Source organism: Saccostrea cucullata, unplaced genomic scaffold (genome assembly GCF_032062105.1).
Source record: "Saccostrea cucullata isolate Sc308-1 unplaced genomic scaffold, CSIRO_AGI_Scuc_v1 ctg176, whole genome shotgun sequence".
NCBI classification, from domain to species: Eukaryota; Metazoa; Mollusca; class Bivalvia; order Ostreida; family Ostreidae; genus Saccostrea; species Saccostrea cuccullata.
In genome coordinates this window covers 776,632-794,125 of record NW_026939570.1, presented here as the reverse complement: position 1 = coordinate 794,125, position 17,494 = coordinate 776,632, and the positions used below count along the sequence as shown (strand labels likewise).

General features: G+C 35.0%; 1 protein-coding gene across 7 annotated transcripts in view; it reads right to left on the bottom strand.

The window, feature by feature from the left end:
• Positions 1 to 12,355, bottom strand: part of LOC134253316 (uncharacterized) — a 158,436-nt gene extending 146,081 nt beyond the window's left edge. For all 7 annotated transcript variants that reach the window (XR_009989102.1, XR_009989103.1, XM_062735846.1 and 4 more), the window contains exons 1-3: positions 10,806 to 12,355; positions 10,158 to 10,619; positions 55 to 122 (exon numbers count right to left, since the gene is read on the bottom strand). Coding sequence is in view for 5 of the 7 variants with exons in the window: in XM_062735846.1 (XP_062591830.1) it covers positions 55 to 122; positions 10,158 to 10,619; positions 10,806 to 12,198 (1,923 nt within the window). In the remaining 2 variants the exon portion in view is untranslated. The remainder of the gene's footprint in view (positions 1 to 54; positions 123 to 10,157; positions 10,620 to 10,805) is intronic.
• Positions 12,356 to 17,494: the final 5,139 nt, after the last annotated feature.

The window sequence follows — 17,494 nt, the reverse complement described above, 5'->3', positions numbered from 1 at the left end:
TTAATGACAGCTTTGACAAAAGTAATATTAGGGGTGACACATTATATGAATTACTATTTCAGAATTGGCAACATCCAAGATGGACCCCACAGTGATCTCTATGTCAATTGAAGACTGCAAACCTTGAATATAAAGAGAAGCAGAATTAGTTTAAATTTAACTCAAGTTCCTCCATTATGTAAGTTTTGTACTTGGATAAAAACATCATAAAAACAAGAGGCCCATGGGCCACATAGCTCACCTGAGCACTGTGGCTGGGAACAAGTAGAAATTGGTTTATTATTGAAAAGTTCAAATCCAAAAGTAGTCCCATGACCAATCATGGCTTTGCAATTCTTGAAAAGATGATTTTTAAAGAATTTTCGCATATATTTCTATGTAAAACTTCAGTCGGCCATTGTGGCCCCGCCCTACCCGCGGGGGTCAAGATTTGAACAAACTTGAATCTACACTACCTGAGGATGCTTCCATATAAGAGTCATCATCAAAAACCGCAGAAAAAAATATTGGAAAAATCAGCAAATTCCTTGCATTTAGAATCAAATTTTTTAAATCGTTACCATAAAACACATATCTGAAGAACACAAAAACACTAAACTCCAACCTGGAAATTATTTGATTTCGGAGTAAGAAGAAATCAAAATACTGGTTCACCTAAAATTTTGTCCTTCCTGTTACAGACACATTAATGCAAGTTTTACTATTAAGAGGTGGAAAAATAATTATAAAATTAGTTCAGCCTAGTTTGTGAAAGCATGACAAATAAAGAATCAGTTATAATTTTTCAATGAAACTGGAGCAGAATAATTTTTACAATGATTTTAGAGACAATTTTCAAATCTGAACATCATTTTGGTCAATATTTTCACCATTTTACAGTCGTAAAAGTTAGTATAAAAAACCGCATTCACACATTTGATAAGAAATGGCATTTTATGCAGTCATGTAGATCCAGTCTTGTTACAATCACATATATGATTAATTATAGCTTTGTTATTCTTGAGAAGAAGATTTTTAAAGAATTTTCCTATATATCTCTATGTAAAACTTTGGTCGGCCATTTTGACCCCGCGTTATCCCCGGGGGTCATGATGGTCTTGAATCTACACTACCTGAGGATGCTTCCACATAAGTTTCATCTTTCCTGGCACATTGGTTCTTGAGAAGAAGATTTTTAAAACATACCACCAAATTTTCATTAATTCCCAATTATCTCCCCTTGAATGAGGGCGTGGCCCTTCATTTGAATAAACTTGAATCCCCTTCAACCAAGGATACTTTGTGGCAATTTTGGTTGAAATTGGCCCAGCGGTTCTTGAGAAGAAGTCGAAAATGTGAAAAGTTTACAGACGGATAGACAGCTAGACAGACAGACAGACAGCTAGACAGACAGACGGACGACAGACAAAATGTGATCAGAAAAAAGCTTTCAGCTCAGGTGAGCTAAAAACATACTCCAAATTGCTCATTTGAGCACAAACAAGAGGCCCAGGGGCCACATCACTCACCTGAGCAAATAACTAGGTAAAAGCAAAAATCAGTTCAGTATTGAAAAGTTTCAATATATTATAAAATGGGTTTGAAGGATGGGGGGATTTAAACCTGGCAAACTTAAATCTACATGTCCTAAGAATGCTTTTGAATTAATATATGGCTTTGTTGTTTATATTTATGATCCACTTTAATGATGCTTTAAATTGATGATCAATCGTGATGGCTTTGTGAGACATTTTAACAATTTTTCCGAAGTATTTCTATGTAAAAACTCTGATACCTCATTTTGGCCCCATGTCTACCCCGGGGGTCATGATTTGAACATTAACTTGAATCTAGACTATCCGAGGATGCATCCATATAACTATGACCAATCACAACTTTGATCACAACTCAAGAAGAATATTTTTAAAGATAATTTTTATGTAATCCTACTTTGATCACCCATAAAGGACCCATCTTTGTCCCAGGTGTCATGATTTGAACAAACTCAAAATCTTCACTACCAAAGGATGCTTCTACTGGCCCACTGGTTCTTGAGAAGAAGACTTTTAAAGATTTTCCAATGTACTCCTATGTTAAACTTTGTTACCCTTTGTGCCCCCCCCCCCCTTACGGGGCAGGGAGCATGATTTAAAGAAACTTGAATCTACACTACATGAGGATGCTTCCACATGAGTTTCATTTCCTGGCCCAATGGTTCTGGAGAAGATTTTTTCTATATATTTCTATGTAAAACTTTGATCAGCCATTGTGCCCCCTATCCCGGGGGGTCAGGATTTAAACAAACTTGAGTCTACACTACATGAGGATGCTTCAACATGAGTTGACATTCAACTTTCCTGGCCCAATGGTTCTGGAGAGGAAGATTTTTAAAGATTTTTCCTATATATTCCTATGTTAAACTTTAATCAGCCACTGTGGCCCCGCCCGGGGGTCATGATTTGAACAAACTTGAATCTACACTACCTGAGGATGTTTCCACATGAGTCTCATCTTTCTTGGCCCAATGGTTCTGGAGAAGAAGATTTTTAAAAAATACCATTAATTTTTCATTAATTTATAATTATCTCCCCTTGGAAGAGGGCTGGGCCCTTCATTTGAACAATCTTGAATGCCCTTTACCCAAGGATGCTTTGTAGCAAGTTTGGTTGAAATTGGCCAAGTGGTTCTTGAGAAGGATATGAAAATGTGAAAAGTTTACAACGACAACAACGACAGACAACAGAAAAATTTTGATCAGAAAAACTCACTTGAGCCTTCGGCTCAGGTGAGCTAAACAAGAGGCCCATGGGCCACATTGCTCACCTGAGAAGCTTTGATCATTCTGTTCTTTACTAGAAAAGTTTACTGACGGACAGACGGACAGCTAGAAGGACGACGGACAAAACGTGATCAAAAAAGCTCACCTGAGCCTTCGGCTCAGGTGAGCGAACAAGAGGTCCAGGGGCCTTATGGGTCACCTGAGTATCATGTAACAACTTCCAGCAATTGTATTTGGTTCGTGTTTTAATCCAAAAGCCATGAAATTCACAAATTTTGAAAGAGGCACCATTGCTTATCAAAGGGCAGATTTCAAAGCATTAATTTATTTTTAGTCAAAGTACCCCCCTGGTACCCCTGACCCAGCGGCCCTGAAATTATCTATTTTGAAAGAGGCCCTTTTCTTCATTATAAGGCCAGCATTTTTTTATAGGTTTAGGTTTAGTTATGAACATGAGAATAAAAAAATCCCAAAGGAGAAGGAAAAAAAAAATTTTTTTTGATAAATCAATTATTAACATTTGTACATTCCTTTTTTATGCTATCCTAATAGGCTCCTTACCACTGGACACATAATGCTTACAAATAGGAAAGTAGAACATTTAATTGCTTATTAATTTCATCATCTGCTAGTTTGGGCCAGTTATATAAATTTTGTGATGTTGATCAAAATATAATTTAAAAAATCAATTCTTTATAAGTCTTTCATTATATATTCATTTTTTTAATATGTGTTAGGTGAATGTGTAGACATTGTTCTAAAATTTACTTGATCCTTAAAATTATAATTCCTATATCATAAAACAGACAGGGAGTATTGGGGAGTAGGGTGAACATTTTTTCAATTAAGTGTACAGTGATTTTTCTACACTCAATTTAGGTCCGAATATCGGCCCTTTCCCCTCTCAAAAATTACTATTTTTTTCCCAATTTTCAACTGCTTTTTTCCCCAAATCAAAACGTATTGTTTTGGTTATATTGAATTTTTTATGTACGACTTATCTAAAATGGAACGCTATACCATATGGTTTTTGGTCATTCGGACGCTTAAAATAATGGCGGAAAACAGCAGTTTATTTGGTGTTTGCAAGACTTGGAAAAACACATTGATCATGTGGATGTCAAACTTGTGTATCAATTCATCGTAAGAAATTTAATATGCATGTGAATCGGTTAAACATAGCTTTATTTGTAAATTGCAAGTACTAGTAGTTTTACAACAAGCTTTCTTGATTTCACGAAAATTAAACTGTTTCTTCATCCTGAAGATACTTGCATTGCAGAGAAATACAGCAATACATGCTTGTAAATTGTGTCAAGATTATTCCATCTCCAATGCGAGCAATAACGAGAAATCGGGAATGATTTTTTTCTCAATTATGTCTACCATTATGGAAAAAATGGAATATAGGACAATCAAAGAACAAACACGAAAGGAAATAAACAAGAGGCCCAAGGGCCTTAAATCGCTCTTCTGATAAATTGTACAATCTATCACTTCTATTAGAAGCCTCCAACTCTATTAGTATCATAAGACCCAAAATGCATCAACTTACAAAGTTTGATAATATTTAGCCAGTTAAGACTGAAGATATTATAATATAATTATCAAATACCATAAGTAAGTCAAAGTGACCTACCTTTTGATTGGAATTTTCTGAGGACTCAAGATACATTAATTGACAAAGACTGATGATTCCAATTAAATAAGTACCTGAGATATTCAAAAGTAGGTCACCATGACCTACTTTTGGTCAACATTCTCTGAAAACCCAAGATGCATCATCTGACAAAGTTTGACAATTCTAAGCCAATTAGTTCCAGAGATAATTAAATATAGCCATCAAATGTCAAAAGTAGGTCACGATGACCTACTTTTTTGACGACGTTATCCAAACATCCAAGATGCCTAAACTGAGAAAATTTGCTGATTCTAAGCCAATAAGTACATGAGATATTCAAAAGTAGGTCACCGTGACCTACTTCTTGTTGGACATTCAATGAAACCGTAAGATGCCTCAACTGACAAAGTTTGATGATTCCGAGCCAAAAAGTACCAGATATAATCAAATATAGCCAAAAATTATCAAAAGTAGGTCACAGTGACCTACTTTTTGGTCGACGTTCTCCGAAAACCCAAGGTGCCTAAACTGACAAAGTTTGATGATTCTAAGCTAATACATACCTGAGATATTCAAAAGTAGGTCACAGTGACCTACTTTTTGGTCAACGTTCTCCGAAAACCCAAGGTGCCTAAACTGACAAAGTTTGATGATTCTAAGCTAATACGCACCTGAGATATTCAAAAGTAGGTCACTGTGACCTACTTTTTGGTCGACATTCTCCGAAAACCCAAGATGCATCATCTGACAAAGTTTGATGATTTTAGGTCAATAAGTACCAGAGATAATTATAGCCACAAAATGTCAAAAGTAGGTCACTATGACCTACTTTTTGGTCGTCACTCTCCGAAAACTAAATATGCATCCACTCACAAAGTTTGATGATTCTAAGCCAATAAGTACCGGAGATACTTAAATAAAGCCATAAAATGTCAAAAGTAGGCCACCATGACCTACTTTTTGGTCGTCACTCTCCGAAAACTAAATATGCATCCACTCACAAAGTTTGATGATTCTAAGCCAATAAGTACCGGAGATACTTAAATAAAGCCATAAAATGTCAAAAGTAGGTCACCATGACCTACTTTTTGGTCGTCACTCTCCGAAAACTAAATATGCATCCACTCACAAAGTTTGATGATTCTAAGCCAATAAGTACCGGAGATACTTAAATAAAGCCATAAAATGTCAAAAGTAGGTCACTATGACCTACTTTTTGGTAGTCACTCTCCGAAAACTAAATATGCATCCACTCACAAAGTTTGATGATTCTAAGCCAATAAATGCCTAAGATACTGAAATATAGCCATAAAATGTCGAAAGTAGGTCATCGTGACCTACATTTTGGTTGACATTTTTCAAAGACCCAAGATGCATCTACTGACCAAGTTTGATGATCGTAGGTCTGAAGGTAATCAAAATATGCATTTTAAACAATTTGAAAACAAATGCCGGCAAATTCAAAAAGTAGGTCACAGTGACCTACTTTTACATAAATATGTTTTATGGTCCCAAGATGCATCAACTTACAAGATTTGATGATTCTAAACCTCCCAGTGTCTGAAATAATGGGATTAAATGTTTTTAAAAGGATAAGTCATAAAGTTCAAAAAGTAGGTCACAGTGACCTACTTTTAAGTTGACATTGTTCAAGGACCCAAGATGCATCAACTGACAAAGTTTGATGATCATAGGCCTTAAAGTGTCCAAAATATGCCTTCAAATCAATTTGAAAACAAATCCCCACAAAGTTTAAAAAGTAGGTCACCGTGACCTACTTTTGAGTTAACATGATGTGAAGTCGTAAGATGCATTAACTTACAAGATTTGATGATTCTAGTCCTTATAGTAAGAAAAATATACACGTTTTTATTAATTGTAAATTTAGGTCAACTTTGAAGTGACCTTGAGACCACGCCCTTTGCCCCAGGGTCATGCCTTGAACAATTTTTAATCTTCAACATATCCTGATCCTTGTATGTAAGTTTGGTGAAAATCTGCCTGGTGGTTCTGGAGAAGAAGATTTTTTAGCAACCAGTACTTTTGGTTTTGTTTTCCTGATTATCTCTCCTGTTTTAGGGTCCCAACCCTTATTTTAGTACAAATGGTAGCCCTTGGGCCAAGGATACCCTGTGACAAATTTGGTACTGATTGGCCAAGGGGTTCTTGAGTTATGGCCCATATTCTAAAAAGTTAACGCACACCGCACACCGCACAAATGGCCATAGCATTAGCTCTTTGAGCCTTTGGCTCAGAAGAGCTAAAAATATAACTGTGTCCATTTTGTTGAAAATTTTGTAGCAAATAAATTTAATTTGATGACATTACATTAACTTAAATATTTTATTTTACTTGTCAATATGAAGGTGAATTACAATCTTATTATTTTTCCCAATTTGACACAAATGTCGACAATTTTTCCCAACTGAAAAGGCCCAGGCCCCTTTTAAAAATTGTAGAAAAATCACTGAGTGTAAAATAATATTTCTGGCTGATACAAATGATACTACATGCCTGTATATATTTGTATATTCTTGCCTTTTAATAGTTGAATTTTTTTTTTAATTTCTTCAGGTTATTGTTTATTTCTTCTTCAAATGGACTTAACTTCTCCCATAGTTTTATTCATTACATCTGATGCATAAGCAACCCTTTTCTGAAGAATGATGCTTAGACTGTAAGCTATAACAGAGACCTAAACAATGTCGCTGGCAATATGCAATAGCTACCACGGGCAGTTTAAAACCTGGGGGAGGAAAATAATTTACAGACTGTTACTTTTGAAATGAATACATAATTACCTCACCAGCATGTCATTGTGCAACAAAGTCGTCAGCATTTTATTTGTCCTTTGAACGGGTGAAACGTTTTGAATGGCACTCTTATCGATGAATTTTACACTAAACCAAGCTATCTTCACAGACCCGCCGCTTCATCGTAAACCCGGAAGAGCGAATTCATAAATTTGAAATCTCGATCCCGACTCAAATTTGACATCGGAAAGAAAATTTTTTTTATTTTTTTCTGAAAATTCAAAACCTTGAGCGGAGGGTTTGTAAAACTGAAAATAAAATAAATCCTGGCCTTAAATATGTAATTAGATCATTAGCATATTAACCAGGAGCAAAGGATAAGATGTTCAAAGAAATCATGCATTTCACTATATAATCATTAGAGCCCCACCCTAAAACAAGAACCCCTGACCCTGGGGCCATAAAATTCACAATTTTGATAAAGGCCCTCTTGCTTATCATAACTATGTACTTAGTTAGTTTATTTACTACCCAGGAGCAGAGAAGAAGATTTTCAAAGAATTCATGTATTTTCACTATATAATCAATAGTGCCCCACCCTAACACCAGAACCCCTGACCCTGGGGCCATAAAATTCACAATTTTGGTAGAGGCACTCTTGCTCATCATAACTATGTACTTAGTTGGTTTATTTAATACCCAGGAGCAGAGAAGAAGATTTTCAAAGAAATAATGCATTTTCACTACCTACTTATTTAGCCCCGCCCTAGCACTAGAACCCCTGACCCCAGGGCCATGAATTTCACAATTTTGGTAGAGGACTCATTGCTGGTTACAATCATGCAAACAGTTTGACTGCTTGATGTCCAGAAGTAAAGAAGAAGATTTTTAAAGATTGCATTAATTTTAGTGGTTTTGGCCCCACCCCTCAGGCCCCAGGGGGGCAGGGATTATGAAATTCATAATTTTTGTTCCCCTTCACCCATAGATGCTTTGTGCCAAATTTGGTTGAAATTGGTTCAGTGGTTGCAGAGAAGATGAAAATGTTCAAATGTTAACACACACGATGGACGACGGACGACGCACGACGACAGACGAAAACAGATAGCAATAGGTCACCTGAGTTTACTCAGGTGACCTAAAAACTCTTAAACTTAAACTGAAAAGAGTTCAGTATTGGCAAGTTTTGATCATGTTGACCAACTAAGTTCATTTCCCACAGAACTTTTTAACATTGTTGTTTATTTCTAAACTCACATTTTCGTGATTGAGGAAATTTGAGATCGGTATCAAAAATTATGTTTATCAAGTTTCTCTATGACTTGGATCACATGTAATGACAGCATGCTATAAAAATGACTATTTATACAAAGTTCAATAAAAACAAAGATGTATAAACTATATATACATAACGCCCGTTAAAATTATATCCGAACTCATAAACTTTCTAGAACCGACCTTGTTTGGTCAATTGCTTGCATATAACAACTAATTAAGAGTTTTGGCAGCATTAATAATGAATGTCACATGTGTAATGGGTTAGATAGATAGTATATGTACATGATGTAGTTAATAAACAAGACAAACAGCTGAAAAGTCCAGTCTCAAAAGCTTGTTAAGCTTGTATTTTCTTTTGAATAAATTTTAATTCTAGGACCAGATGACTTGTGTTCTTCAATGTACTGAACAACCATAAGGGTACTAGTAGTTGCATTTATTAAATAAAAATATCTCCTATAGCCTGGCAAATTGTTTCTAGTCACAGTTATGAGTAATCCTTGATTTAATATATATCTGTGTTTAAATTTACTAGTGTTATTCACAAAATATTTTTATCATGACAAGTAAATTATTTGTTTATGGTGACCAGAAATTCTGAAATGGCAACCAAAATTTTTTTAGGACATCATTAATAGCAAAGTAAGTGTAACTTGGGAGCACTGTACCCCCAAGTCATGGGTCATGATTTGAACAATTTAGAATCTACCCTACATTTGGATGCTTCCAAACAGGTTTCAGCGCTTCTTGCCCAAGCGTTTCTTGAGAAGATATTTTTAAAGACCCCATACTATTTTTGCATTTTCTTATTACCGTATCTCTCTTTGAATAGGGGCTTTGTCCCTTCTTTTTAACAATTCAAAGTTCCCTTCATCTAAGGATGCTTTGTCATAATTTTGGTTTAAATTAGCCCAGTGATTCTTTAGAAAAAGTTGAAAATATGAAAAGTTAACAGACGGACGATGGACAAGGTGATCAGAAAAGCTTAAAAGTCTATCTTACTAATCTACCTGCATAAGAACTTATTCAGACCAAAACTGTAGGCAACGTAGTATTCAATGAAAATGTGACGTACAACTATTTTTAGTAAGCATGTAAATTTCATTTGTTGAAATACAAAAATGATAGAAAGAAATTTGTATTTAAGTGTAGTATATTTGTGTCCACGAGTCCAATTGAAATTTTATTTAACCAAAATTCTACAAGGAATATCAATTTTAAAAATTTCAAAGAATCATTACTATTTTAAAGTAACCATAGCAACACACTGCACACTGTTTGTTAAAATCATAAACTGATATACTGAATTACTGAACTACCTTCATATAGTACAGGTATATAATAATATGATTAATTTAAACAATAAAATGCTTTCTTTGTTTGTTATTACTGGAATTAACGGAAGCAGCTGTTGCAGAAAAAATACATAACCCGCGTAAGCGGGTTATGTAATTTTTTTCTGCAATAGCTGCGACCGTTCATTCCAGTAATAACAAACAAAGAAAGAATTTTATTGTTTATATTTATATCTGTTTAAATAATCATTTAAAGTTTGAATAAAAAGATTAATATTATTGTATTAATGATGCAAATGTCTTTATACGTTTCATTGATGGAACAGCCACTGATCAAGAAATCTGTACTGGCGACATGCCTAATGTAGTTCATGCAGTGATGAACGCAATGGGTTTTCTTAAGAAATAAAGGAGAAATTATTCAGTGGATGTAAATATCAAAATATACTTACTTTCAGGCGATTCATTCAAATTCCTCTGCACTTCCTCCCAAAAAAAAGTGATGGGATGAAAAAGAGGTTTTTTAAATTCTTTTTGGCAAATATTTTCTAGCTGTGTTCTGTTTTCTGTCTTGTCCTTCTGAACGCAAAGAACTATTTCAAGTCCATTTTTAGATTTTTTTGCAGAACCTTTTGAAGCATTCTGAACAATTGCATCAGCAACCTGATTATCACCAACTGGAAAACAAACACTTCTCCAACGATTCTTTTTTACTTCAGTGCATAAGGTGTCCCATATGATTTCCATATTTTTCTCCAGTTCTTTGGAATAGACAAATAAAATTCTTTTGCAATTCAGTGTTGCTGTATTGGATGACAAATACATGTTGCATTTAGACGAATCTGCTCCTTGGACAATGTTCCCATTATCTTCTTTCTGAGATTTTGCAGCATTTTCCAGTTCAGTCCATCCTCCTTTTTGTAAAAATAAATTAAAATATGTGTAATTTAAATATTATACATGTTTTAAGAAAGCATGAATCTTTAACATGAATAATACTGGAAAAGGTAAAACACTCAATTTTCAATGGTAACTTAATAAATAGCAAACAGGGATACTTTGATGCAAATGAGCTAAAATCACTCTGAGCACTGACCTACCTTTTTGAAATATTTGCACTGATGATTCTCCAAGTGGTTCACAATTTTGATCTATAAAACTGACTAACACATCAGTGACTGAGTTCTCTACCTTTCCCTCAGCAATCACAACATTAATGCCTAGGTTACTAATCCAGCACTTGTAATACTGTGGTTCTTCAGCTTCACTTCTAGACAGTGAAATACAGCAAGGGCCATTGTTCTCTACCTTTGCAATACCTCTTCTCACGGTATCCCCATTCATGCCTCTTCTGATTTTAAATACTTCCTTTTTGTGTGCAATATTCTTCACCAAGTCAAACAGTTCTTTTTTAGCTTTACAGATAGCAATATCTGATGCTGAACTCAACATGAGGCATCCTCCTTTGTCTAATGAAATGCAGACATCACAATCTTCTTGTATTGTGGATAACTTTTCATTGAGCTTTTCTTTCAAATAATATGCAACTCCAGCTGCAAATGGGAGAACAACTTTTTTCATACAATTTGGTTTAACTTGTGCTGTTCCTTGTATCTCAATGTCTTCAGCTGCTGAAGGAAAACTACCATAATACACAAGAATAAAATTTCCATCTTTTTCAAAGGTAGCAGAATTTTCACTCCTAACTCTTAGCATATTGTCTTGCAAGAGTCTCTTCTCAATTTCAACTTCTTTAAGCACTTCTTTGAAGAGAAATATAAGAGCTTCTCCAATACTTTTATCTTCCATTCCATAACATGTTATAGTACATTTTGATTCTTTAATATTGTTCACTGCCAAGAAAACATGAAAACCTCTCTCTTTCAGAAATTCATAAATTGCCTGTCTTACTTTTTCAGATGCTAAAAATGCATGCATATACTTTGACACTTCAGAAGTTTTTGACCTCAGCTGTTTTAAGTCTGACAAACTTTGGTAGTACTTTTTACATTCCATGATTTCTGTTTTCTGCCCCCTTAACACTAACTGAGATTTCTCTTCATGAACTTGTACTTGAACATTTTTGTACTTTGACTGCAAAAGTTCTTTCAACTGCAAAGCTTCAAAAAGTTCCATATTTTCAATTTTTTCCATGGTAACTCTTCCACAGATGGATTTTAATATTGATTTATTTTTCTCTACTTCTTTCATAATTCCAACCAAAAAGTAAGTATTCTTGGTTTTATGAATAAGCTGAATATGCCCCATTTCTAATGACTGCTTTGCCATCTCACTGAATTCTTTTTCAATAAAAGGCCATGAAGATTCCTCAATTTGCATACATGTTGAAGATATCAACACTGTCGAAGAAATCCACAACTGAAAAATTATCTCCAACTTTTTCTTGAATTCTTCTGTATTAAAATGTTCCTCACAGGAAATTGAAAGACATTTTTTTGATCTTTTGACATTAACTACGAATCCATGTTCCATAAATTTCTGGATTAGTGTATCTGGCTGTTTTTGTACAATAAACTGGAAAATGTGGGGTTGTTCATTTGTATGCAGAATATGTTCTTCAATTTTGCCTTTAAAGGACACTTCCACTTTGGCTTCATTCCAGCATTCATGGATATCCAGGAGATTCTCAGCTTCTGCAAGTCAAAAAGTTTATCTTTACATCAACTTTTTTATTCTCTACAGTCAGGGATTAATCTACGTTTTGGGGGAAACTATCCTTTCTTGAGAAATTTGGAAAATCAGCCAGGTGTGGGGGGCCACTCCAGACCCCCAGTGGGTGCTGGCAAGCATAATTTGGGGGTCCAACTGAATTTCATCATTTTAATGGTCATTTAGAGTGCATAAAATAGCATAAAATAGCAAAGTAAAACTATATTTCACATCTTCTAAACATTTTTACTTTAAATTTTCACTTCAGAACTTTAGTTCTGCTAGGACATTATTAATTCCAATACTAATAACCAAAGAAAGCATTTTATTGCTTAAACCAACACATGACAACAGACATATGCCAGACACCATTTAATTTAATAGAAAAAATTTGTAGACTTTAAATCAATTCGCTGAAGATATTTGGATACCCAAATAATTTATTTTATGCAATAGGTCTCCTTTTCAATTAAAACTTCCAAATTAAAAGAGTTAAGGATCATGTAACAATTGTGATCAATGACATTCTTTAACCTCTGTAATGCGTGCCCCTTTGAGGTGACTTAGGTCTGGTTCCAGCTGCCACCACATCACTAGGATGTGCTGAATCTTTCTTGTCCGAAAAAATTTAGTCATTTTAAAGACATAAACTCTCACAATTGTATTTCATTTTCAAATATTTACATTTCCATGTGTTGTCACTCAAGATTCTTTACAAATAATAAAGATAACAGTTCATTTTCTCATGAACTGTAATGGATGAGCCTAAATATCTCTATTTTTATGTTAAAATATTGTACCTTGACTTTAAATTATAGTGTGAATTGCTTTCTTTTGAAATTGACAGTTGAATAGCATAAAAGGAGGCACTTCATAAGACGGATTGATTGAGTGTTGTTTTACAACACATTCAAAAATTCTCACTAATATAGAGACATCACCATATACCAGTGGAGGGCTTCAAATTTTGACCTTTTCTCAGCACACAGGGCTATTGAGCGGTGAGGGATCCTTATCATGCCAACGCCTGCTGTGACACAGGGCCTCGGTTTTAAGGTCTCAAAGGACCCGCAACTTTCACTTCAAAGTGCCAAGCAAATGGTGAAGGAACAGTTGCTACCTACTTTTTATCGACTTAAGTCAGTGGCAGCTAAGATTCAAACTCACGACCTTCATGTCTTAGAGCTAGCATTCTAAGTAGCTGCAGAACTGTATCTCTCTGCTTGACAAAATTCAGACAAGTAAAGTAGAGAGCTACAGATCCAAGCATTGTAAAAATCTTCGATTTATGCCCCCAATTTTTTTATCGCTACTTTAGTTATTATTTCTTGTAGTTAAAGCTTTCTCTGGCTTTTAGAATAGTATCCTATAATTAAGCATATGTACAGTAGGAATTTAGGCTGGACAGAGGACATCGCCCTGGATAGCTCAGTGGTTAGAGCACCTGACTAGTATAACAGAAGTCCCAGGTTCGATTCCCAGTCCAGCCATATGTTTAAAAATATATGTATTTATGAATTTTCAATGTATGTTTACTCATTCCTCCTTTTCCTCCCAATGCTTGGATCTGTAGCTCTCTGCTTTATTTGTTCAAATTTTCTCAATCAGCTACCGACTAAGCTACCATGACAGTTCATTGACAACAAGAGGTCCATGGGCCTTATAGGTCACCTGAGTATCATGTAACAACTTTCTAACAATTGAATTTAGTTAGTGTTTTAAATGAGATGCCATGAAGTTCACAATTTTGAAAGAGGCCCCATTGCTGATCAACCTATGCACTAAGCATGCTAGCTTTGGTTCATTAAAACTCAGAGGTAAGTCAGAGTAACAAAGAGAAAATGCATTCCCACTTTATAACCCCACCCTACAGGAACCACTAACCATGGGGCCACTTATTTCAAAATTTTGGATATTTTATCATAAGATTTATTTCATCATAAATGGTTGATTAATATCAAAGAGCAGTTTTCAAAGCATTAATCTATTTTCAGACTATGTATCCCCCCAGTACCCCTGTCCCTGGGGCCCTGAAATTGACCATTTTGGAAGAGGTGCCTTTCTTCACCATAGATATGTACTAAAATCACTGGCATCATGCCCAGGAGCAAAGGAAAAATTTCAAAAAATTCATGCATTTTCACTATATAATCCCTGACCCTGGGACCATGAAATTCACAACTCTGGAAGAAGGGCCCTTGCACATCATAGTTATATAAGTAGTTCATCTGCTTAATACCCAAGAGCAGAAAAGAAGATTTTTAAAGAATTGATGTATTTTCACTATACATGTACATTGTATAAGCAATAGAGACCCGCCCTAACACCCCACCCCCCTTACACCAAATGGCAAAAACTCTGACCCAGGGGCCATGAAATTGCAAATTTGGTAGAGGCTTTCTTGCTTATCATAACTATGTACTTAAAAAGTTTATAAAATACCCAGAAGCAGAGAAGAAAATTTTCAAAGAATTAATGTCTTTTTAACAATGCATACAATCAATAGAGCCCCACCCTAACACCAGAACCCCTGACCCTGGGGCCATGAAATTCAGAACTTTGGAAGAGACATTCTTGCTCATCATATCTACTATAAATCACTTAATTTTCGCGACACCATATTTTCGCGAGATAGGCATTAACTCTTTATTAGCGAGACAAAATTTTCACGAATTGTGGTCATTGCTCTATATAGTCTTAATGAATTCTATTATACGCGAGAATGAAATTTTCGCGAGCATACAGGCTCATGTAATTACACGAAAATAAAGTTCTCGCGAATAAAAAGTGATTTACAGTATGTACTTGGTTAGTTTGTTTAATACCATGGACCAAGATTTTCAAACAATTTATGTATATTAACTACATAATCAACAGAACCCTGCCTTATAGCACCAAAACTATACCCTTGACCCTGAGGCCATAAAATTCACTATTTTGGAAGAGGCATCCTCATTCAACATAACTATGTACTTCGTTAGTTTATTTAATACCCAGGAGCAGAGAGGAAGATTTTCGAAGAATTAACGTATTTTCACTAGTGTATATAATCTATATAGCTCCGCCCTAGCACTAGAACCCCTGACCCTGGGGCCATGAAATTCATAATTTTTAAAGAGGCAGCCTTATATAACATAACTACAGTGGACCTTCAGATATCTGGACGCCAGATATCCGGACGCTTCACCTTCCGGACGATTTTTCTCGGGAACGGAGTTTTTCAACGTTATTTTGGCTCATTTATCCGGAATTCCGCGTTCCGTATCCGGACGGCTCTTTTTTACTACAAAATGTATTTTTACGTGATAATTCGTTTCATTTATCCGGACGGTAAATTTCAATTTGTACTTCTATTCTTGTCAACATTCATGCCTGAACTGAGTGATAATTGGTATCAAAACACTGGCCGAATTGATTGTTTTTACAAGACGATCACCTAGGCCCTGTTATGAATGACTTACGATGATTAATCCACAGATTAAACAAGCTAATTAGTGGATATAGTCATAATATACGAGGGATCGGTACACAAATGAAAATCAACAATTAACTGTGTTGGTAACCGAAAACAATTTTTCTATCCAGTTATTTGTTATCTGCGAGATATTTACGATTTTAGTACAGAGCTGGTTTTAAATATTTTTCTTTTTATAGACAGGACGACATAGTTTCATAATCTCGTTGTCTACTCATGTGCACAAACAAACCGGTATTGTTATTTTCTTCTGTAGATTGGTGGCAGTTATCATCGAAAAAAACTTCAATCAAATTTGAATAATTTTAGACAATCAATGGTTTCGCTTGGGATGATTACTATGTGAATTTTTAACATAACAGATTTAGCGTGGATGAGTGTTCAAATTAAAATTAGACTCGATACTGACAGCTCGCTTGGGTGTAATCAAAGCTGCAAATGAGAGAATTAGCTTGCCTATGTTCATCAATTTATAGGAAGTAGAAAGTAAAAATAAGCTGGGTAATTAAAAATCTGCCCATATAAACACAAAATGTTTGACATTCTGCTCTCCAGCTACAACCATGTCTACACCGCCAGCAAAGAGAGCGCGAGTCGGCATTTCCGTCAGCTTAGAGAAAAAAATCTGCCAACGCTTAGTTTTTAGCTATAGAAATATTTATTATAATTGAAAAAAATGTTTAAAAGTAGTGCTGATGTACACTAAAGATATAGTCTATAAAATAATAAATTATTATTTCTGTATGATAGCTTTTATCTTTCTTTATATACAGTGTACAAGAGTTACAATACAAATACAGTATACCTGGAAGAGAAATCAATAGAATTCAGATATCCGGACGCTTCACTTATCCAGACAATTTGCTTGGGAACCAAAGCGTCCGGATAAATGAGGCTCCACTGTACATGTATGTATTTGCTTTGTTTATTTAATGCCCAAGAGCAGAGAAGAAGATTTTCAAAGAAATAATGCATTTTCACTATATATAATCCAGGGATATATATCAAGGCTGTTTTTACTACCGGTAAACGGGGTACCTTTCCCCTCCTGAAAAAGGTGCAAAAATTCCCCTTTTTCAGATAGAAAATTCTCCGATTAAACGGAGAATATTTAGGGGACGACCATTTGATCCTGGGGGGGGAGGGGGGGGCTGGCAAATTTTTTTGAGACGGATAATTTATTTTCATGCCGGTCGAGGACAGATTATTTATTTTCAAGATTATCAAGGACAGATTATTTCCCTTACAGAAAAAACTAATAGAAACTTATAAGTGTTTTATAATCCACTTATTAGCAACTTATAAGTCACTTATAAATTTTGAAATTTACTTATAAGTGTACTATAAGTCAAAGTAAGTATAAGTGAAGAACGGATTTCGTTAATACTTCACTTATAAGTAAAGATGAGCTACATATCAGTGAATAGTTCACTTATACCTCACTTATAAGTGAAGATCAGTATGGTATGAGCGAAGTATGTGTGTGCACTTAGAATTTTTACCCTATACTAGACTTCTCTCAAGGAGCATTATGGGTATTCAAGGTAGTCAATCAGAAAGTTTGTCTCTGCAGAGATCAGCAACAAGAATTTGAAACCAAGTTTGTGTCTGTGAAAGGATGTTGGAGATTTTAGATTTATTTTG